The sequence below is a fragment of the Pleurodeles waltl genome, chromosome 6, assembly GCF_031143425.1.
Source record: "Pleurodeles waltl isolate 20211129_DDA chromosome 6, aPleWal1.hap1.20221129, whole genome shotgun sequence".
Classification (NCBI taxonomy): domain Eukaryota; kingdom Metazoa; phylum Chordata; class Amphibia; order Caudata; family Salamandridae; genus Pleurodeles; species Pleurodeles waltl.
In genome coordinates, this window is record NC_090445.1 from 651,317,552 (window position 1) to 651,342,075 (window position 24,524).

The 24,524-nt window shown below is 43.2% G+C and overlaps 1 protein-coding gene across 5 annotated transcripts in view; it reads right to left on the minus strand.

Moving 5' to 3' along the window:
• Nucleotides 1–24,524, minus strand: part of PPFIA4 (PTPRF interacting protein alpha 4) — a 3,105,259-nt gene that overhangs the window by 35,393 nt on the left and 3,045,342 nt on the right. For all 5 annotated transcript variants that reach the window (XM_069239004.1, XM_069239005.1, XM_069239003.1 and 2 more), the window contains one exon: nucleotides 3,457–3,631. In XM_069239004.1, coding sequence (XP_069095105.1) covers nucleotides 3,457–3,631 — 175 coding nt within the window. The remainder of the gene's footprint in view (nucleotides 1–3,456; nucleotides 3,632–24,524) is intronic.

The window sequence follows — 24,524 nt, forward strand, 5'->3', positions numbered from 1 at the left end:
AATGAGTAACGTGATATGGTCCTATATATACCTCTTGGGGTCTTGATGATGGTCCCTAAAGTAACTATAACTTGCGCCCCTGCCATGCAGTGTTATCAATTATGTCAATTGAGGTGTTGCAATCATGTTATCAATGATGTCATACAAAATTGTCACAAGGGATGTATTATGGTAGGTAATTAGCATTTTATGGCAAGAGAGTGAGTTATAGTTACTTTAGGGCACGAGTTTATAGTTACTTGAGATAACTATAACTGGAGAATTTCAGTGGTTTCATATTGTATGTTTTAACTTACATATTCATCTAACTATAATGTCATTTTAACCATTGTATTTCAGTGAATTTCTAAGTATTTTTTAATGTAATCCGAGATATGATTACAATCCCTAACCAGGGTAGTTTAAAACATAAATACCAACTCGACAGCAAGCGCAGCTTTCTTAAATGTGTGGGTTTGGATGGAAGGCCTGGCCACATCAAACCACAAAGGGCCCTAGGGCATCCCCAGGGTCCCATGGCCCTGCCGGTTCACCTGCCAGCACCCATCCTGGGTGCTAGCAGGAGCCTGCAGTATTTTTTTTTTCTTGGGAGGGGCTTGTTGCCCTACTGCTCAAGCCTTTGCAGGTCCCAGAGGGCCCCATCCCCAGAGCTGTATTGCTTTTTTAAGGGGAGAGGGGGCACACAGCTCTCCTCTTCGAGCCTTTAAGGCATCATAGATCCCATCCCCTGTGACCTTATTTTTTTTCTAAAGTGGAGGGAGGGTGTGATCCCCTACCTAGCATTTAGGGCGTCCAGGCCATTTGCCTTATTTAAGAAGGGGTGTTGTATAGCCCCCTTGAGACAATAGTGGCTTCAGAGAACCCATCCCCCTGGGGATTTGGGTAGGTGCCCACCCTGGGCACCCACAAAACACTATGTGCGGGATTTAGAAGTCAGCAGAGGAGAGTAATCCATCACAAACATGACACATATCCAATCCGCCATATTATGATCCCATTCTATCCTATAGGAATCCTATGAGTATTCTCTTAATCAACATCTAAATCAGGGCCATACTAGGAGCAGCTGGGGGAGCTCGAGAGTTCTGGTTGCTCCCTCCAGCTCCCTGCATGCACCCATCCAGGGTACATCGGGAGCCAGCATTACTCAAGCGTAGCACAAGCATGTGCTTTTCAATGCTGCCTCCTGGCGGGAGCAATCTGAGTTTCCTTTCCCACAAGAATGCAGCCAGGGAAGAACATCTGCTCCTACTAGGGGAAGGATTTTTAATGCTCCCACTGGGTGGAAACAGACAAGTCTTTCTATTAATGTGTCCCAGGGATGGTCTCCACGGGACACAGTGTGAGAACAAGCTCTGGGAGATTGGATGCCCAGGGCCTTTAAAAGCTTGGGATGGAGGCTGCACACTCCTTACACTTTTGAATATTATTAGTTTCAGGGGATGGGGTCCCCGGGGAATTTTCAGGCTTGGCGAGGGAGACTATTTGCCCCTGCCTCTTTCATTTAGTGTTGGCCCTAGGGGAAGGGGACCTAGGGCAATTTGAAGTTCAGGGAGGGAGCCACGTGTTTCCTCCCATTTTTTTGGACTCACCCGGGTAATGGGGTCTCTGGGGCCCCTGTAGGCTCTGGGAGGGTGGCCCACTTTTGTTTTTTTAATTTTGCTGCCTAGACCTTACCACCAGGCCTAGGGCAGCAGGTTATCCCCAACCAGCCCCTCATATCTTTCTTCACTTTTTTTATATATATTTTTTTTTATATGACTCTGGACAGTGTCCTAAGATAGCTGCCACCACAGAGTTGTTGATGTGGTGGCAGGAAATCAGCTCTTGTCTTGATCTTGCGACAAAATAAGTGAAGATTTGTCAAAGCTATGAAATGGCAGAAGAGATATCCAGAACTTGCTTTGGCAAATGTAATGGAGGTTCTTAATGAAAAGGATCTCATTAGAAACGCAACTTAAGCACATTTAAATCAATCATTTGGTGCTTTTTCATGGTTTAGTGGATTTAGTTTAGTGGATTTTAATGGAAACTTAAATGTAAAAACCTGTATGGCAGAGGTGAACGATAGATTTAGTGAGGAAGATTGGGTCAGTGAGGTAAGGTGAATGTTTCATCAGCACTCCCATTCCACCATCACTTACTGAAGTAGAAACTGCAATGTAAATATGGGAACAAATAAGAATCTGGATGTGTTTCTTTTGATTAAATCTATAGATAGAGCTATATAATACTGTAATCTTCCAATCCTCACTGATGGGTTGCCCCAGCTCCTCAAACAAGAGTTGCATATGAAAACGCTATCACTCTCTCCTATGAGTGATGAACCAGTCAGATGACATTAACGTTTCTGCTCAGCAAATTCATTTACTAAGAAAAATGAGCACACAATTACAAGCTCCTTTCACTGACAACCAGTGGGCTTTGGCATTTAGAGAAATGTGAAATATTGTGCTGTTCTTAGGTCTACTCCAGCATGAAATTCAGGACGGTATATATTTTTTTCTCCAAAATGGCACATTTAAACATTAAGTGCTGTAATATTTAACTACCAATCTAAAAATATGAAAATCTTTAAAGCCTGGCGAAGAACTCAACATTCCGAGAGTTTAATTTAACAGGATGCATGCCTCCATGTTCTACAGTTAAATAATTACCCAGTTATTTGGTCAGTAGCTGGTGACAATAAAAAATTAAACCATCACTGTCAATAGAAATATTTGTGGGATTCCCGATGGTCTTTTGTTTTTTAGTTTTCACCTTATGGATGCACTCTAGTAAGGCCTTTATTAAAAGTGGCCTCATAATTCGAATGGGGCCAATAACAGCAGTTACTACCCCCATCGGAATGATTAGATATGCGGAAATACTCTGGATCTCTTCACTGTCACTCAGAAATCAGCTGAGATCTCCGTGTGAATGTCCAGCCAGAAGTGAGAAATGAGCAGGGGAATATGACCCAGAATTTACTGATCCCTCATCATTTAGTGGATCCAATGTTTTTTCTCATTCCAGGGATTACCAGTACACCATTTATCAGTAACTCTGGGTGCAGAAAACGTGGTCGGTCCATTTACTGGGTGTCCATAATGAGGGCCTAAGTTTCCTTCTTTCGAAAATGATTACCCGGTCCTGATGCAGTAATCCTCATGTGCAGGTGCGTTAGGCTGTCCAAAGCAGAAGAAGGCATCCCAGTGCATTGTATATTCAGTGACACACAAGGTCGTTTCCTTCATTATCAATTTTTGGTTATACTTGTTACAGGGGGATTGCACTTAGTGCAGGAATCTTGATGTTAATTTTTAAAGGCTTTGCAAAATGACTCCTTTGAAAATGTCTCCAATAAGTAATAAATAACATGTCTCAATATATAGAAATCAATTAATCACAGTAATAAAATGTGACTGTTAAAACTGTCTTCAAAGTAAGTGAGTAAGACTGCCAGTTTCCGTTTACCTTCGGTTGACATTTGTTTAGGCTGGATAGAGGTAGAAGGGGCCATGGTTGTCGTAACTCGGAACCCGGCAGGCAGTGTCTCTGTCGATCCAGCCATCATGTGCACGCCACTGAACTCTCTAGGGCGAAATCTTTTCCTCCAAGATGGAGCTCGTCTAAAGGACTTTTCCTCACCCTGCAATGCAATACAATGAAATGAAATTGAATAACCACACAACGAAACCCATAAATCAAAAATTTTACAATGACATATATTTATTTAGAAGGCATGCAAAACTAGGCTAAAATAAATATTTGTCTAAATCATTAAATATTTTCATTGACTACTACTCCTGATCAGTTGACAAAACTGATGTAGATGAAGTGACTGCAGTCGCTGAGGGCATCGCTATATTTTACATGACTACCTTAGAAATTCCAGAGTGATAAAATAGAGAACGTATATATGCTATTCTGTGAAATGATATATGAAACTGAGTTATATTAAAAAGTTACCCATATAAGAAATTTGCCATTTTCTGCCTCTTTATAGAATTTATTTTTGCTGGTTTTATCACTCTGTGCAATGTGACACTGTTAATCAGTGAGATGGTGTGTGTTTTGTCTCTAAGTATGTACTATAAAATTGGTTTCACACAACTGGTGTACTCAGCCTTATAGCATGTCCATTGTAGATTAGCCCCAAAATGTCAACATGGGGTGCTAAATTTAAATGCTATATGTGGTCTACTGTGTGTATTTACTCCACCCACATATATGACAACAGTATAAGGCTTCAGGGAGAGCCGTTGTTATTTGAGTGGACTGCAGTTTGAAAGTACTGCAATAAGACAAGGAAGAGAAAGTGTAAGGTAGAATAATCTATGTTTATCTTTGAACTAAGTGACCCAACAGAGCTAGGAGCCTAATAAATGCTAACTTGAAATTATACACACTAGGACCAAAATGCCCTCACAGTCAACAACTATCCAAAAGTTGTTTCACTGTGTAGGTAAAACTGTATTTTCCATGAAAAGACCTAAAATGATGAAAATCATAGCTCCACCAGGAAGAATGCTACAGCAAAGATTAAAATATATTTTTTCACTTAGTTCCAGAAATCTAATTCAATGATTAAATGAATATGAATTAGTTTCAGGGAAAAACTAACTTTAAGAAATTCTACTTTGTGTTGCTTGAGGAAAAACTAGTTTAGAACTGACTTGTCTCTCAGCCCTACTCAAGAGGCCTAATACACATCCATGGATAACTTGCTAACGACCGTCCTCCTGCAAATCAGTGGCATGGCATCTGGCCCCAGGAAGGCAGGGGTGTTGTCTGTAAGTGGTTCCTATTAGAAATGGGGTCTTTGGTTGGTAGTCATGTCACCCCCTGTCCAAGCAAGGACCCTCACTCTAGTCAGGGTAAGTCACACACAATCCAAATTATCCTGTGCCCACCCTCAGGTAGTTTGGCACTGAGCAGTCAGGCTTGACTTAGAAGGCAATGTGTAAAGTATTTGTGCAATAAATCATATAATAACCCCAAATAGCACCACAAAAATACACCACACATTGTTTAGAAAAATATATAATATTTATATGGATAAATGCAGGTCAAACCAATTAAAATGCAATAAGTATATGTTCAGATATCACTGTAAAAGTGATATAAAGTGTCTTAAGTCTTTTAAAAGCAAACAAAGTCTCTTTCAAGCACAAAGTGCCTGGTTCACATTCACAATCTCTGCAAAGAACCACAGAGGAGGAGATGCATGGAAACAAAGGGGGTGTGCGTCGATTTCTCGGGCCGCACATGGCGATGCATCATTTAGTTTTCACACAGGGACGGCTGTGCATCGATATCCGGTGCTCGGTCGTGGATCCTCTTCGGGTTGCGGGGTTTTCAGACGCCCCGGGGATGACATGTGGATTTCCTGCGCTGGCAGGATGAAGTCACAGGAGCTGTGTCGATTCAGTGGGTGTTGTGTTATATTTTCTACCGCACGGCAGGCACTGTGTCGATTCCTCTCTGGAAGTCAGGCTATGTCATTCCAGCTCAGCTGTGCGTCGATCCGGTGGGCCGTGCGTCGAATTTCCGGTCGCTATGCTGGTGCTGCGTCGATCTTCTCGATGCGAAGTCAGGCTGTGTCGTTCCACTCCGGCGTACAGTGAATCTTTCACTGCAGTGCAGGCTGTGCGTCGATTCTGGCAGGCTGTGCATCAAATTTCGTTGCACAAGGAGTCCTTCTTGTAGAGATGAAGTCTTTTTGGTCCTGAGACTTCAGGGAACAGGAGGCCAGCTCTATCCAAGCCCTTGGAGAGCACTTCTTCACCACAGCCAGAGAGCAGCAAGGCAGCAGGGCAACAGCAAGGTAGCATTTCTTCACAGAAAGAAGACAGGTGAGTCCTTTGGGCAGCCAGGCAGTTCTTCTTGGCAGGATGCAGGTTCTGGTTCAAGTTTCTTCTCCAGGAAGTGCCTGAATTGGTAGGGGCAGAGGCCCTGTTAAAAAACCCAACTGTGCCTTTAAAGTGGGGAGACTTCAAAGAGTGGCTTAGAAGCGCACAGGGTCCCCTTTCCGTTCAATCCTGTCTGCCAGGGTCCCAGTAGGGGGTGTGGCAGTCCTTTGTGTGAGGGCAGGCTACTGTCCTTTGACAAGTGTCAGGTCCTCCACCCTCCCAGCCCAGGAAGACCCATTCAAAATGCAGATGTATGCAAGTGAGGCTAAGTATCCTGTGTTTGGGGTGTGTCTGAGTGAATGCACAAGGGAGGTGTCAACTAAATCCAGCCAGACGTGGATTGTGAGGCACAGAAAGATTTAAGTACAGAGAAATGCTCACTTTCTAAAAGTGGCATTTCTAAAATAGTACTATTAAATCCAACTTCACCAGTCAGCCAGATTTTGTATCACCATTCTGGCCACACTAAATATGATCTTCCTACCCCTTTCAGATCAGCAGCTACCACTCAAACAATGTATGAGGGCAGCCCCAATGTTAGCCTATGATGGGAGCAGGTCTCAAAGCAGTGTAAAAACAAATTTAGGGGTTTTATGTTACCAGGACATGTAAACTACACAGGTACATGTCCTGCCTTTTGCCTACACAGCACCCTGCCCTATGGGTGACATAGGGCACACCTTATGGGTGACTTACATGTTGAAAAAAGGGGAGTTTTAGGCTTGACAAGTGCTTTCAAATGCCAAGTCGAATTGGCAGTGAAACCGCACACACAGGCCTTGCAATGGCAGGCCTGAGACAAGGTTAAGGGGCTACTTAAGTGGGTGGCACAATCCGTGCTGCAAGCCCACTAATAGCATTTAATCTACAGGCCCTGGGCACATATAGTGCACTCTACTAGGGACTTATAAGTATATGAAATAGTCCATTTGGGTATGATCCAATGATACCATGTTTAAAGGAAGAGAGCATATGCACTTAAGCACTGGTTAGCAGTGGTAAAGTGCGCAGAGTCCTAAAACCAGCAAAAACAGTATCTAAAAAGTGGAGGGAGGCAGGCCAAAAGTTAGGGGTGACCACCCTAAGGCTGTCAGGTCTAACAGTTCCTTAGTAACAATTAGCCACCTGAGAGGAAGACAGCAATATTTTGCATAAAAAACACATTTCACAGTGCTTCCCTTGACTAGGTCATAATACATGAGGTTGTCATGTAGTGTAACTATTGTTTCCCAGGCCCACCCTAGATTGACTGGCTCCATCCCCAACAGGAGGGAAAGCCAGGTCTGGCTATACCAGAAGGAAGGCTACCTCATAACAATAAGGGAGTGACTAGTGCAAAGAACAGAGCTTCCCCAGGTGGAAGAAGACAGACACCACCCGGTTTCAAGGAAATCTGTTATTTCTTTTGCACTAAACTAAGAAAGGACATGTAAGAACAAAGAGGACTGGAATTTCTGAACTCTCAAACCACTGGCTAGTGCACAAGATAATTGTGCAGGATAAGCTTGCACTAAACAGCAACTCCTCAGAGCATTCCTGGACCTGGGAAGAAAACATCAGAAGAAAGAAGTCGCAATGACTCTTGATTCCAGCTGGCACCACGGGAACTAGTATGGCTTGTTAAGGGTTAAACGGTTGGCCCCTGTACTTGCTACAAAGACATAAAAAGCAGAAGGATACCTGACACATAGAAGGTCTAGGTGGAACTAAAAATTGAAACCAGCAAGAGCCCTGACTGGAGAGAACCCTAGTACCTAGATGGCTACCGGAGGGCTGCAGGAATGACCATAAGGAAATTTCCCAGCAGAGGAGAAAGTGAAACTACATGTCTCATTAGGAGTTTGGTGGTCCCACCACGGGACCGCTAAACTTCCGGGGAGGATGTCACCACCATGGTGATGGTGTCACCCCCACCCTATTACAAGGTTTACGCCGGTCTGACTGGCGGAAACCGTACAATAGAGCGTTTCCATCAGTCTGACCGGAGGGCACAATGATAAGAGATAGCACTTGGCTCCCTTGAAGGAGCCGAGTGTGTTATCTCATAGCACAGAGGGGGCCGACCAGCACCATTGGAATGCGCACTGTGTGCAAAACAGAAAGTGTACATTCCAACGGTGGTTGGCACGGGACACTCCTGTAGCCCTCAGCACTTGCTTTCCGTCAGCCTTTTCATTGTGGGGTCCCATCCATGAAAAGGCTGGAGGAGAACAAGGTTGTAATCAGCCAGATGGCGCTGAGTTCAGCTAACTAAAACCAAGACTGCCGTCGCCACATCGGGATCTGTGATCCTGGCGGGGACGGCGGTCATTCGGTGGGGACGGCGGTCTTTGGGTGGGGACGGCGGTCCTTTGGCGAGTCCGCCTGCCTATCTCGTTATGTGTCGGTCAGACCGCCAGCCTCGTAATGAGGCCGTTAGTCATTTGTATTACTCTCAGAGGACCAGAACAACGTGCTAAGGCTTTCCTGGACTGGGTTTGAAATTGGCAGGAAAGAAAGACAAGTTTCTCCTGCTTGGACCTTTTTGCCATGCTGAAAACTGGTCCAGAGGGACATTATGTTAAAGGTATTCAGTTTTGTAAAGTTCTGTCTGATTACAGATTACAGCCTTGCCCTGCTGGTGGATTTTAGGAAACAAAGTAATGATTTTTTTAAAGTAAAACTTTGTAATGGGCACGAAAATCAATAGCTTCAGGAAGAGCTTGATTACAGCATATCTGAATTTGAGAGCCCTTCAGTGACTTTAGCTTTAGCCGTTGATCCGCTGGAAGACTTTGAGCTCCCCATAGTCGACTAGGGGCCAGATGTAGGAAACGATTTGCGACTCGCAAACGGCAAAAAATGCCGTTTGCGAGTCGCAAATCGCAGTTTCCTATGCAGAAATGCATTTTGCGACTCGGGACCGACTCGCAAAATGCATTTCCGAATCGCAAATAGGAAGGGGTGTTCCCTTCCTATTTGCGATTCGCAGTGGTATGCAATACCATTTGCGACCGCATATGCGGTCGCAAATGGTGTCGAAGTTACCATCCACTTGAAGTGGATGGTAACCCACTCGCAAATTGGAAGGGGTCCCCATGGGACCCCTTCACCTTTGTGAGTGGACCACAAATTATTTTTTCAGGGTAGGTAGTGGTCCAAGGGACCACTACCTACCCTGAAAAAATACCGAAACTAAAGGTTTCAGATTTTTTTTTAAGTGCAGCTCGTTTTCCTTTAAGGAAAACGGGCTACACTTAAAAAATAAAAAATGCTTTATTTATAAGCAGTCACGAACATGGAGGTCTGCTGACTACAGCAGGCCTCCATGTTTGCGAGTGCCCATAGTCGGTATGGGGCCGCAATTTGCGACCCACCTCATTAATATTAATGAGGTGGGTCTTTGCAACCCCATACCGACTCGCAGACGGTGTCTGAGACACCGTTCTGCATACCAAATAGCGTGTTGCATTTTGCGAGTCGGAAGGACTCGCAAATTGCAACTCGCTATTTGTTTTTTTGCTACATCTGGCCCTAAGTTCCAGTTTGGTGTAACATCACACTCAGCCTGCAATTGTACCTACTTCGTAGTCAACTATGAACTGATACTTTACATTGGTAATTTACATTTTCTGGGTGCTTTTCACAGTAAAATAGAAAAAAATCATAACTTGGGGATTCTCCTTATCAGAATTTCATTGTTTTGCTCAATAAAAAAGTCACTCTTTTTCTAAAATGATTTGAGAAATTTAGGTGTGTCATTTTCTAGACTTTCAAAATGTTGGTAGTGATTGAACCTAACACGTGTTTCTCTGGGGAATTTCCTTCTGCTTGAGCCACAGCTACCTAAGGTTGGGGAGAGATTCTTCTAAAACTGTATTGAGACCTAAACAGGGAGTGCCCCTTTCTCGAATTAATAATCAACTTTCTGACAACCCTAAATTTAGCTGTGTGATCTTTTTATATAAATCTTCCTAAGGCAGTTCAGTAATTGGCAAAGTACCAATCCGAATCTCTATGACAAAGCAAATTGATATTTTAATAGCTATGAATCTTCTTTTATCCACATTATTGTACCTTCGCATTGAGTAAAAAGCTACTTCCAGCAATTTGTAAAATCCAGGTAAACCGTATTCTACACTGCATAAAGGAGATGGATCTACTTCATGGACCAGCAACCTTAAACAGGCAAGAGACACTGTTAATGTCTACGTACATAAACTTACAAGAAGAGAGTGGTTTGTGACATGCCTTGTGAATCATGGTGTGTGATAGTGTGTGACTGAAATAGTGACATTACCCTGAACAGCGGTCTTAACTAACCAAAGGGTATGTTGTTTGGCTTGTGATACACAGAGGTGTATCTTTGTATGCATGGGACATCTCAGAGGAACGGGCAACCTGAGTCAGAGGCAACAGTTTCTTTATTGGGTTTCAGCAGCACTCATGGCACATGAGCCTACGTGTGGTTCTAAATCTTTGAAGCATTCTGTCTGTCTAACCCATCTCTCCCAGGCATTGAAACACCATTAGGAAGAGGAAAACAAGTGCATAATTAAAATGCATTTAGAAGCACTGGCACAGCAGTGACTTCCTTCAGAGAAACCTTTCACACTTAAAACTGCACTTCCAACTTTTCTCCTATTGGTTAATGTTCCCACTTATGTTTTTTTTAACAGACTGCCTGGAGGTATGCACACAAACTAAGGGCCTGATTCTAACTTTGGAGGACGGTGTTAAACCGTCCCAAAAGTGGCAGATATACCACCTACCGTATTACGAGTTCCATAGGATATAATGGACTCGTAATACGGTAGGTGGTATATCCGCCACTTTTGGGACGGTTTAACACCGTCCTCCAAAGTTAGAATCAGGCCCTAAGTCAAATATCTTTGTAGTTATAATTAGATGGAGCGCAAGGGAAATATAATTGGTTCAGCACTAAGCAGTTATTCAGTTTTATTTGAGCATTAAGAAAGGAGTCGGGCAGTAGATCAAAGCATACAACATCTCTTCCCTTATTCTTGTTTAACTATGGGGAAGGAGGTACATACTTACAGACAACCATGTAGCTATAAATGCCTCCCAGCTTTCCCTCTTTGACAAAGTGATCCGTCACTTTCAGATGTATGTTTGGTAAATGAATACATATTATGCGGTGAAGTGGAAGTAAAGCAGGTACCACTTTATCTGCCATCATGTTACTTAGTCCTACCTCCCTGAGAAAGGAATTTTATTACCTTATTGAAATGTACTAATTTTCACCGAGGACCCCACGGAACTGAGTTCTAAACCCTGCTGTAGTATGCGACCAAAAATCACATGGTGGGAAGTCAATTTCTGTATTTCTCCTTACGTAAATTGAAAATATGTACATTATAAAACATAGTGATGTGTAACAGGGCAAAAAGTGACCTGAAAATGAAGTTCTCAGTTCAAAAATAGTCTTAAAACAAGACAGTAAGATCAATCCAAAATGTATGAAAGTTGATGAGATAAAAATGGTGTGCAGTGTCTGCTGCTTGACTCCTGCTAGAACAGGAGCAGGTTTTGGTGCTGCTGATGGCTCATTATATCCTTCATATTTCCAGACTGGAAGCTGCATATCAGTGCTGAATGACTGGTGCAATATTATTGTTTAAATCACTCCTCTCGAGTTGAATGATACTATCGGTGGTAATTGCAATGGAGTATCCAGATTGTTTCAAAACAGTTAATGCACCAAAAGTAAGGTCTCACTTGGAAATCTTGGAAGTTGCAGAATGATGGAGTCCAGTTTGTACATATTGCACTCAATAGCTTTTCAACAAAGTAACATTTCAAATTTCTCGGCATTTCCACTCACTCTGTAACCTCGTTCTGGCTTTACTTTTTTACTAGAAAATAAATTAGAATTGCACCGCCATTTATTCATAGGGTAGCTGAAAATCCAGTAAACAGTGTATTAAAAGATGAAGTTGTCAGCCCATACACATCCTTAAATCCAGACAGTAAATCACATACAATGTTTTGAAAGTTGATGAGTTGGTAAGTGGTGTGCAACAGGTCAGCAACATAGGTTAGAAACTGCCTCTGCAGGAGCTTTTGAATTTCAGATGCAGAACAGTCTGTTTGCAAGGCAAAATGTTATGCCACCAATGATAAAAACATCTCTTTGTACATTAATATTGCAAAACAATGTATTCATCATTTTAAGTGCATATTTATCATGTCTACTTTGGGCCACTGAACACTTTTAGACAATATTTATTTTTGGGCGAGGATGCAGTGCAATGCCACAGCATTTTACAGTTTTTTGAAAAAATAGTAAAAAATTTAAACCAGGAGTCATCCCACAACAGCTAACATTTGTCGTTAATAGACAGGACTCACTTACTAGGACTGTATGATAAGAAAGAATGAATGAGGCAGGTGTGGCCAGCAATTAAAAAGCAAAAGTGGTATCAACAAGTATCAAGCTCCACGCAAAATGATGAAATTACAGAGGATTGATTGTTCTACGGGATTGATGCATGCAGGTGTGCTTATGAATGCTGGAATGCCCCAAAATGGAATTCAAATGGGAAAGCCTATGAATGATAAAGAAAGGCTTGTGTATTTTTCGTATCAGTCTAAGGATATGTGTTTTTGGCAGTCATAAAAATGGAAGGCAGTGATTAGCATCATATCACTCCATGTAAGAGCCATCTGATATTCGGTTCTTCCTCTACAGAGAATGTGCTGTTTTCTGTTTCTTCAGTAATTTAACGCATGTAGGACGCTTCTTTTTTAGACGTTGTTCTCTGTGTTGAAGGCATATTTTAAGGGTCAAACACTGCACTTTCAATTGCAATCTACCAGGGAACTTTACCAGTCTTTAACGTTCAGAATGCCCCATTAAATTGTGTTACTGCTTGCATCTGAGCCTCGCCTTGCTGTAGAAGACTTACATCTTCTTTCAGAGGATTGAAGGCTGATTGCATTATGGTGGAACTTTCATACATACATTTCGATAGGGTCTGAAAGCCATGGTCTATGAATTTAAAAGTGTTCTCCATTATTTCTATTTCAGTTTCCCTAATTCTTCTGCAGCTATTCTTTCTGAATGGACCTGATCCTTTTTAATAATGGCATGTATTAAAGTTGACACAAATCATTTGTTTGTTACTTGATGAGAACTCTGGAGGAAATACTGAAATCTATTTCCTCACTCATTTTGGACACGTTCTTTCATGTAATTTAAAATGGATTGTCACTGGAAATCACTGGTACAATTAACTTACACTATTTGTTGTTAGTGGTAGGGGGAATATATACTATCGCACAGATCAAATCTATTTGCTAATGGGCAATGTATTTATTGGCCACTGGGCAGTTCTGTCTGAATCAAATGCAATTGGATTATAAGTACCATTTTGAGTCACAGTATTCAATTCAGCATTGGTAATATTGTATTTCCATTGTCAATCTGTGAATTTTGTCAAAATAACATTTGCAATGAATGGTGTATTTAAATCTCTAGTTAACGCAAACCCCATGGATGTTGTTTTCTGAATTGTACATAATTTCTCTTAGTATTGTGCAAGCACTATATATAACTTACTTACCTTTAATTTCTCAAAACCTAGTAACCCTAATACCATTTCATAGATATTTTCCTTTGCTGGGATGTAAAAGTCACCAGCATGGTCATGGACACGTACCCCTGCCCTGAGTGCCCAACTGTAGTTTTGTCTGTAACCCTAATGCAGATTTTTGTTGTCACAGGCAAACACGGATCATGAATGTGTGCCGTGACATAGGGCTGTCTCACCGATTGCAGTCTAGTTGTGCTACCCTCACTGGAAGGATACTGCTTTCACCAGGAGTTAAGCTGCATGAGTGTGGTGATGGCAGCATACCGGGTAGTGATCAGTAAGAGTGAACAGGTCTTTTTTATCCTGTGTCCCTGGAATAAGGCCTACATACCCACTCACTTTTAAAGTTCCACTCCTGTGTGCCTAACTCACCCTTAACTACAACAGAATGGTATGAAGTGCTGCACAGTGCATAAGTGGTATATCTGTAGTGTACCTGAGGAAAATGCAGTGCTAAGTAGTGCATGCATGGTGTATGCATGTGCACGCGCCTGATAGCGGAACAATACCTAACAGATGTATGGCCAGATGTATGAAAGCATTTTGCATTCGCAAACAGTGGGAATGCCCATTTGCGAATGCAAAATGCCATTTCAGAATGGATGAAATACATTCTGAACACAATTTTAAGGAATCGCTAACATAGCGATTCCTTAAAATTGCGACCCTGTTTAGAGAGTCGCTAATTGCAACACTCTCATTTAGAAATCGCAAATAAGGATTCCTTATTTGCGATTCCTTAGCACATGTATGAAGCAATTCCTAAATGCGATTTTGGCATTTAGGAATCGCTAATTACCACCAAGTTGAACTTGGTGGTAACCACGTGCAAAATTTTAAAATGCATTTAAAATGCATTTTTAAATTGTACATGTAATGCACACATGCCCTTTTGGCATGTGTGCACCTTATATGTCCCCAAACATTTTTTTGGGGTGCAGCAGAGGGGGCCTTAGGCCCCCAGCACCCTGGGGTTTTGCATTTCCAAAATTGCGATATCTGGTTCAGAAATCGCAATTTTGGAAATGCAAAAAATTTGCAGATATGGGCCAACATGCCCATAGGTGCGAATGGGGCCGGTATAGCAATTTGCGAATCGGTAATAGCATTTGAGATTTTTAAGAAATCGCTATTACCAATTCGGAAATGTGATACATGGCTCTTTGTGAGTTGGAAATAGCGATTTCTTAAAAATCGCTATTTCCGAATTGCAAATGGCCTTGATGATACATCTGGCCTATACTGCTGTGCAGGCAGGATTACTGCATGTGCTGGGTGTATGTGCACCTATGAGTGGTAAAATATAATATGTGTGCAGTGCATGCAGAGTACACATATTTGTTGAGTGTATATATACCTGCAAGTGGTACAATACATGAGGAGTAGAATGCATGCAGGATACATGGATGATATGGGTGGCTGTGTACCTGTGAATGATACAGTACATAAAGCATACAGTGATGGGCAGTGTGTCCATGTTGAATGCAAGTGCTGGATGTATGAGTGTCTCTGAATGGTACATTAAATAGTGAATACAGCACAGTGTAGTGTGTGTATGCTGTATACATGCAGTAGGTGTATGTGTGCCTGTAAATGGTACAGTACACCGAGGGCCCTGAGTTTAATTTCAGATGGCCAGGGCTTGCATGGTGAAACATAGAGTGGAAGCAGAGAGAGTTGTGATTTGCTGCATTCCTATAAGCTGGGTAGGACACAGAGTGGGGAGGACCAGACCTTCCCTGTAAACTTGAAATGGTGCTCTTTGATTCAGTGAAAGGTCAGAAGGACAGGACCCTGAGCATCTCTCAGGAGGAAGATGGGGCTGAAAATAGATTCATAAAGAGTAGGGCTTGGGGCCCTGGGCTAACTTTTGATGCACAAATCATTGTGACTGACACCCAAGTGTGAACTTTAGTCACTCCTTGTTGGACTTCTCATCCTTGCCGTGGTCTCCCTTAACTTTTTGCCTCTGTTTCCCAGGTTGTTGATGTGTGCTGGACTCTGATTTTGCTGGGGGTTTTTTCTGGGCATTTTACGACTGCTAACCAGTGTTAAAGTGCAAGTGCTCCTTTACAGAATGTGTATGTAATCGTCTTATCCATGATTGGCATATCTGATTTATTAGTAAGTCCCTAGTACAGTGCACTAGAGGTGCCCAGGGTCTGTAAATCAAGTGCTACTAGTGGGCCTGCAGCACTGGTTGTGCCACCCACATACGTAGCTCAGTAATCATGTCTCAGACTTGCCACTGCAGTGTCCGTGTGTGCAGTTTTAACTGTAAATTCGACTTGGTAAGTGTACCCACTTGCCAGGCCTAACCCTTCCCTTTTCTTACACGTAAGGCACCCCTAAGGTACACCCTAGGTAGCCCCAAGGGCAGGGTGCAGTGTATGGTTAAGGTAGGACATATAGGGGGTCATTCCAACTTTGGAGGGCGGCAGAGGCCGCCCGCCAAAGTTCCCCCGTCGAAAGACCTCTCCGCAGTCAAAAGACCGCGGGGGTCATTTCGACTTTCCCGCTGGGCCGGCGGGCGACCGCCAAAAGGGCGCCCGCCGGCCCAGCGGGAAAGACCCTGCAACAAGGAAGCCGGCTCCGAATGGAGCCGGCGGAGTTGCAGGGGTGCGACGGGTGCAGTGGCACCCGTCGTGATTTTCACTGTCTGCAAAGCAGACAGTGAAAATCTGTATGGGGCCCTGTTAGGGGGCCCCTGCACTGCCCATGCCAGTGGCATGGGCAGTGCAGGGGCCCCCAGGGGCCCCACGACACCCATTACCGCCATCCTGGTTCTGGTGGTGAAAACTGCCAGAAACAGGCTGGCGGGAAGGGGGTCGGAATCCGCCGGTTCCCCTTTTCTGACCGCGGCTTTACTGCCGCGGTCAGAATAGCCTTGGAAGTACCGCCAGCCTGTTGGTGGTGCTTCCCCTGCCTTCCGCCCTGGCGGTCAGAGACCGCCAGGGTTGGAATGAGGGCCATAGTAATGTCTTTTATATGTCCTGACAGTGAAATATTGCTAAATTCGTTTTTCACTGTTGCAAGGCCTGTCCCTCTCATAGGTTAACATGGGGGCTACCTTTAAATCTGTTTTAAGTGTAGATTCCCTTTGGGAGTAGATGGACATGTAGAGTTTGGGGTCTCTGAGCTCGCAATTTAAAAATACATCTTTAAGTAAAGTTGATTTTAAGATTGTGTGTTTGAAAATGCCACTTTTAGAAAGTGACTCTGCCTGTATGTGGGTTCCCTGTCTGGGTCAGTTTGACAGTTGGGCTTGTTGCACCTCACACTAGACAGTGACACAAAGGGAGCAGGGGTGTAGTCTGCATTTCCTGATGAGCCATCTGTGCTAGGAGGGAGGAGAGGAGTGGTCACTTACACCTCAAAGAGCTGTGCCTGTCCTCACACAATGCAGTCTCCAACCCCCTGGTGAGTGTCTGGGGCCTTGCCTGGGCAAGGCAGGATTTCACATTCAAGAGAGACTTTGCTTTGAAGTAGGCCTACTTCAAAGGAGAAATTGAGTATAAGAAGGGCATCCAAAACTACAGGCTTTAGAACACTTCTCGAAACCAAGAGGAACCTCTGCCTGGAGAAGAGCTGAGGAAGAAGAGCTGCCCTGCCTTACACTGTGCTTTGTGGAGCTTTCCTGCAGTTGCTGCTTCTGCCAGAGTGAGAGGGCAAAGACTGGGATTTGTGTGCCTTCCATCCTGTGAAGATCTCCAAGGGCTTGATTTAGAGTTTGTCTCCTGTTGTTTGAAGTCTCAGGGACAGTAAAGACTTCTCTCTGCCAGCACCTGGAGTCTCTGGAGAGACTCCTACTCTGCCCTGTAGTGCCCATCCAGTTCCTGGGACCACGAAAGGAGAAGCAGGCAGCCTAAGAGGAAGAAATCCATGCACAGAACGCCGTGCTGGGAAAAGATCAACTTGACTCCAATCTGCGGCTGGGAAATCGACACGCTGCCGGCTTTGCGGCTGAAAATCAACCCTCGCCTGTAACACAACTGAAGAATAGAAGAACAGAGCTGGAGAAACGATGCGCAGCATCGCTGACGGAGGTTGGTGAGATCGCAACCCGCGCTGCGTGGTTTTCGGATCATTGTGCGGCTGAATTTCCGACGCAAGTACTGCTGGGCGTGTAAAAACAATGCAAGGCTGCCCGGACCAGAGAGTGCTGACTGGATCGATGCATTGCTCTCCTGCGGAGAGAAGAAACAACGCGCCCAACCCGACGCAAGGTCTCGCTTGTGAGTGAAATCAACGCATTGCAAGCCCTTTTTGAAGCACACTCGCCCGTGCAGGGTTACTTTTGACACACCCAAGGTACATTTTCACGCTAACAGTGTTAGTGTGTGTTTAAAACTACATGAAGACTCTTTTTGCCTTTTAACTGATAACTTGACTTGTGTATTGTGGATTTTTGTCATTTTGGTCTTGTTTTGTTTAGATAAATATTCTCTATTTTTCTAAACGTGTGTTGTATCATTTTGTAGTGTTTTCATTAAGTTACTGTGTGTGTTGGTACAAATACTTTACACCTAGCACTATGAAGTTAAACCTACTGATCGTGCCAAGCTACCAAGGGGGTAAGCAGGGGTTAGCTGAGGGTGATTCTCTTTTACCCTAACTAGAGTGAGGGTCCTTGCTTGGGCAGGGGGTAACCTGACTGCCAACCAAATACCCCATTTCTAACACTCCTGTGATGGGATTGTCAGCTTTGGAGACATCCCTGCTCTAACAGACTGCTTTTCAAGAAGAAGGCGCAGCAGATGAGCATGCATTACAAAAGAAGTAGAGCCCCAATATAACACTTCATAACACTTCAAAGATTAAGAATCTAAATCGCATTTGGTGTCTGGAAATGGACTTTAAGAAGGAACGGTTGAGACACCCAAAATTGTCATTGGCCAAGTAGATAGATGGACTGTGTGAAGGGGAAAAGTTCTGCAAGACTTCTGCCTGTGAACAGGACTGGGGAGCCAAGGCCAGCTAGCCTCCCTTCTGGGTGTGGGGATATACCCTGGGGAATCCCAGAGCATCTTCCCTGGAGCACTAGCACTAGCACTTGCTTCCTTGCCAAGACCATTACTGCTTATAAGGAAGAGCACGTTGGATGGAGCAGAGTCTAAAGGGAAGCCCTGTTGTGTGATCTCCCTGTGCGAGGTGTGAGGAAATAGCTGCTGCAATGATTGGGTCATTGTCCATGTGCAGGACTGAGTCAGCAACCGCTGTATGCCAGGAGAGGGCTGTGTAAAGATGGCCTTGATAAGGCTACCATGTGGTAAGGGCCAAAGCCTTGCACCATAGTGATGATGCAGTCTGGCCCACCATGGTAAAGGCTGGGATGTGGTAAGAGCTGAAGCCTTGTGCAGTAGTGATGCAGTCATCCCATATGCTAAGAAGGGCTGCCGTGGATAACTTTGCTATGTTGACCAGACCAGAGCCCATGGACAGCAAGCGACGGTGAGCTGTAGGTCACCAGAAGCAGCAAGGATTGCGACTGGTTCAAATCCATTTGATGAGTGAGAATGCCGTAGAAGCACTGCCACACAACTGTGGGACTAAGAACAAGACTGTTGTAACTATTTCCCCGATAGGGAGTGTGTGAACACTTACCCCCAGTAGAAGAAGCAGGACACCACCAATCACTGCAGGAGAGAGACTGTAAGGAAGAGAGTCTGTGCCCACTGAGTGCAGCCACTCAGTCTGCTTGCAGCCAACTCACCTGACGTAGACAGGAACCACTGAGAGTGCCCATTAACTGGGTGCATTCCAGGGCTCTGAATGTTTAACTTCTGCTGGAGCAGGTAAGACTTGTTTCAGGCCTAACAGCCGTGAGGAAACTTGCTGTTAAATGTTTTTTCTAAATCAAACGTGTGTGTGCTGGGACACTATTGACTTTAAATCAGAGTTTTAGTAGACTCTTGAGACTTGGGCCACTAGTGGGCCATACCCTGGATGTTACCAATGCTGAGTAGGGAATAACCACGATTGGTAATGTGAGGAATGGGTGGGACAGGGAACCACCAGAAAGACACTGCAGCTGACGTCAGGGGATGACTGTGTCATTGAGTGTGTATTTTATGTGTTTAGAAGCCTCCGTAAATGTTTCCTAACCCTTTTTCAGATTGATGGGGCATAATTGCTGTTAAACAGCTTATAAAAGTGAGAATTTGACTGGACAATGAGTGATTGCTGCTTCTGCATGCAATTCAAGATGTGAGCCTGTGTGCACTAATCTCTATCCGTACAGAAGGGGTACATGGCCCAGTTGCTCACAAGTCATAGTAGGTTGGGCCTCAGGACATCAAGAGTAAAAGGCATCAACCACTACGGTTGGGCCCAGCAGTCCCTGTGTGCCCTTTGGCCTTCTAAAATAAATGTGTGTGCGAGTGAGAATGAGGCATGGTGTAAGTGTCTTGTGGGTTAGTGAAAGTGTGTACGGCTGTTCTGATATTCTGGTTCTGTGTTGTGTAATGCTATGTATGTGCATGTGAGAAGTTTGAATTGGCTGCACTGGTAAATGGGAAGTCAGTGAAGCTTCCTGAGGTGCAGTGTGATATGGGGGTGGCATCGGAGATTGAGTATTTGTCTTGTGGCAGTGTTCAGTGGAGGAGTTGTTTAGAGTTTTCAGCGTAGGGGGTGCCTTAGTCCAGCCTACTGTTGAAGACTGCTTGCTTTTGCAGCATGAATAGAATGTGGAAGCAGGAGGTGAACACTGCATTGACTTGAGCTGTCATGTTAAGTTTTTCATCTAGGATTAGCTCTAGATTTCTTGAGTGGTCTGTGGGTGTTGGTCCTAAGTGTGAAAGTCACCAGGTGGAGTCCAGTGAAGACGTCTTGTTGCCAAAGGTTAGTACTTCTGTCTTTTTGGAGTTGAGCTTCAGGTGGTTGGTTTACGTCTAGTCTGCTACTATGGTCATGCAATTGGTAAAATTGGTTCTGGTGGTGGTTGTCTTGTCCATCAGGGATTGGGTGTCATTGGCATAGGAGATGATGGTGATGTTTTGTGATTGGATGATGGTGGCCAACGGTTTCATGTATATGTTGAAAAGTGTGTGGCAGAGAGACAATCTCAATGGGACTCTGCATATTAGTTTCTTGGCATCTGATGTGAAGGGTGGCAGCCTGACCCTTTGGGCTCATCTTGTGAGGAAGGAAAGGATATATTTGAGAGCAAATCCATGTATGCCAATGTTGTGGAAGACAGTGTTGAAGGCCATGGAGAGGTTGAGCAGGATTAGAGCTTCTGTTTCTCCCTGGTTCAGAATGATTTGAATGCTGTTGGGTACCACAATGAGTACTGTTTTGGTGCTGTAGTGCTTTCTGAATCCCGAATGAGTGTTGTCTTGAAGATGGTAAAGCTCAAGATAATGTTGAAAACAAAACAGCTTTTAATGATTTTCAGCACTTAACCATGATCTTCATTGTCCAGAGATGCATAAAATGACAGATATAAGCTGTTTAACAGCATTTATGTCCCATGAATTTAAACAGGGACCCTGAATCATGTAGGGAGACTTCTAAAACAAATAGAATTTAAATCATTTCAGTAGAAACAATATTCTGATAAGGAACCTGTTTTCAAAGAACACCATCCAGCACAGGAAACACTGCAGTATTCTCAGCCTGTTAATCCCAACGCACTCTGTGGCAATAAGAATTTGGATGCAATTTGTGAGCCATAGAAAACTGCACTGCCTTATCAGGAATATAATACCCATGTACCAGAAACAAAGTCACAAACAGCATTATAATCCACATTCAATTAAAAAAAGACCCCAATGACAATACAAATATATGACAGTGGCGGAACTAGATATATGCCATAGAACCAATAGCAAACAAGAAGCCATCCTGTAGTGTTGATGAGCAGGAGGCAAATTTATTATTTTCTCTCTTTCAAAATCTAAATCAGAATCATTCTCATAGAGCACAAATTGGCATAATGGAGTAATTTCAGGTTATGTAGGCTTTGTTAGTGGTTCATAGCAACCCTAAGCATCAGTATCAACAGTCGAGATTGAAGAATCATATTATCAGCTTCATCCTTGGAAAATGGTACTTGGTGTAAAGCTGGAGAAAGGCAGGCTCCTCAGACCCCAGAATGGAATGTAAGACTTCCTGGCTGTATTCTCTTTGGGATAGTTCCAGCAGAGTAGAGAGAGGATGTACTGATCTCCTTGAGGTACCTTGGTGTCAGTAGTGGTCTGCCGAACAGAATCAGCTCGGTTTTTAATGTGATTGATCAACATCTTTCTGTTTTTCTTTGATTCAGGCACTTACAACAGTATTACTGCTTGACTGACCTCTACCCCAAGAACTGGAAAGGGTGGCCTTCAGGCTGACCTAAAGACTTGCTTGTCAGAGACCTTTTCTTATACTAGTTCTCTATCACTAGAAAGGCATAGGTCAGCAGACTTCAGCGTCGTATCTTCACCAGTAGCAGAGTCTCAATGTTTCACATTAGATAGTTCAGTTCTGTAATAGATTCAAGCAGAGCAATGGATCAGGTTTTTTAGACTCTGCCACCTTTCCAGGGACATTAAGATCCAGCACATTCATCAATACTCCAAAGTACATCTCATATGGTGTCTGCCCACATAAAATTCCTCTAGGCAGGTTGTTTAATGTTCTCGGAACCCCATACAGGTTATGTAGTCACCTTCATCCTGAATCTAACTCCTCAGCGGTCAAGACCTTTTTAGGTGTATTGCTGGTATATTCTATAAATCTGTTGCTTTCCTGGTGGAAAGGATGCAAATGTTTCAATTGTGCTCCCACAGCAATCATAGCATCAATCAGTGCCTTAACGACTTAATGTCTGAATAAGTGGTATGAACTGCTACCATTGCTACTAAGCACTGCAAGTCTTTTATGACTGCTTGTGTAGTGGCAATCTGTTTTTATGGCCAACCCAAGAGAATCTGAAGCATGAGTCAAAAGCAACCAGTATATATTTCTACTGGTTTATATTTGAGATTGGACTGATACAGTTGAGAAAAAATTACCCCAAATGTTTTAGGCAGCTAATAACAACAGCCCTGGCTGGTCATACAACAGTACAGTGTTTTTTCTATAAAGAAAGTGTGTTGTTACACACATGATGCAGTAGCGCTCATACCAGAATGTGCAGATACTATCCCTTCATGGGGTGCCCTGCATAAATCTAACCTAGCTTGCTCATTGGGAAACATATGAGAAAACATATATATCTCTGACTACAGGTATAAAAACCATGGGGACATTATCTCTAGTAAGGGTAGGAGTATCTGTATATGAGGAAACATATATATCTCTGACTCCAGGTATGAAAGCCATTGGGACATTATCTTTAGTAACCGTAGGAGTATCTGGACGAAAGCCTTCAGGAGCTTTTCTCTTTCCAACATTGCTGATGTTGCTACCAAATGTCTTCATCAGTCTTGGTTTGAGATCTGGTCACAAAAGCTAGCTTAATGGTTTGAATTGATGGGTTTGCAGCCACATCTGCTCCACAGTTCCCTTCACATGAACGCCATCACTTTCATGTGCAATGGTGTGCTTTTCCTGTACCAAAAGAAATTTATCCTGTAGGACAGCAACCATTCCTCAAGAAGCAATTTTAAATTTCTTAAAGTTCATTTTATACCCATAGTGATCTAGCAAAGTCAATATTCTATCCTAGCCAGTTATTCAGTCAAGCCATCATAAGTAAAGAATATATCATCAAGTTATGATAGTGTCTTGTGATAGTATTGTACGATCTTTCCAGGGCTGTTCTTATATCCCATGGGCAATTTAATATAGGCAATTTAAAAACTACTGAAGAACAAATTGGTTGGATACTGATATTTAAAAGTTATATTTTGGCTAAAGTACCCATTGGAAATTTCCAAAGTCATTTTATGTTTTTGCCTCACTAAATATGTCACTAGGCTAGTACTATGAACATTTTGTGCAGTAAGTGTGTACATTTAAATTTCTACAATCTAAACGTATTCAGTTTGAGTTATCAAGCTTCAATACCCATAAAAGAAGAGAGTTCAATGTGGAACTACAAGGCACTATTATACCTTTGCATTGTAGCTGATCTAATTGTGTGTTTTGCAGAGCTTTACTTCTGGTTTCAAAGGATAGTGACCCTGGGCTTGGGGCTCACTCCAGGAGGGAATTACACATGGAACTGAATCTTTGTCCCAACCTGCTTCGTTTCTATACTATGCTGGAGGCTGCTTTAAAGTCCCTTAATATACATATTTTTCCTTGGATTTTTAAGGTCTAAGGAGGAAAATACCTCCTTATTTCCTCCTCACCTCAAGGTGCATCCCCTAAAAAACTGTGAGGCCAGTCATCCTCTGCAACAATTGAGTCCTAAGCATGTGATAAATGAGACTAGAATTCAGCTGTAATGTTGTGTGGTTTATCTTCGTCAACCCATATTTCTACATTATGAATCCTATTTGGAGGGTTTGAACGTCCATTAGATGTTTCTAACAGCATATATTCTTAAGTTGAAATCACCACTAGATGCTCCTTGAGAGTCTGAGGCACTACTGTCACTTTTGCTGTGCTGTTCAGAAGTCTTTCAGATGTATCTGTAGTTTGTAGGGCTTGTTTCTTTTGCTAGACCTGCCACTTTCTTTTTCATAAAATTAGTCTCTGAGTATCAATCTACACTAAACTCAGCTTCGCATCCTGACTCTCTTTTCTGTTTGATGAACTCCCCGTTCCTGTGATACTCATTCTGTTCACTCCTTTCTGCACTTGTACCGTTGCCAAAGTGCTTAAAAGAATGGTTATCAGAATACTGTTACCAATCTGGTGTTAGAATTTTGTTGCTGTCTCTTAAGTTATATCATGCCTGTTGGATTCCTGTGTTGAATGAGAGCCAGGCCTTGTTTTTGCTTCCTGATTGCTAATGCAGGCAGAAGACAACTTTGGTTAAAGTTGTGGAAATTGGACCCTAGCCAAACAACTTTGATACATCATCTCCATTTTTGGGATCAAAATTGTTCACATTGGAACTTAGTGACTCAGTGTATAAGTCAACCAAAGGAAAAAAGGT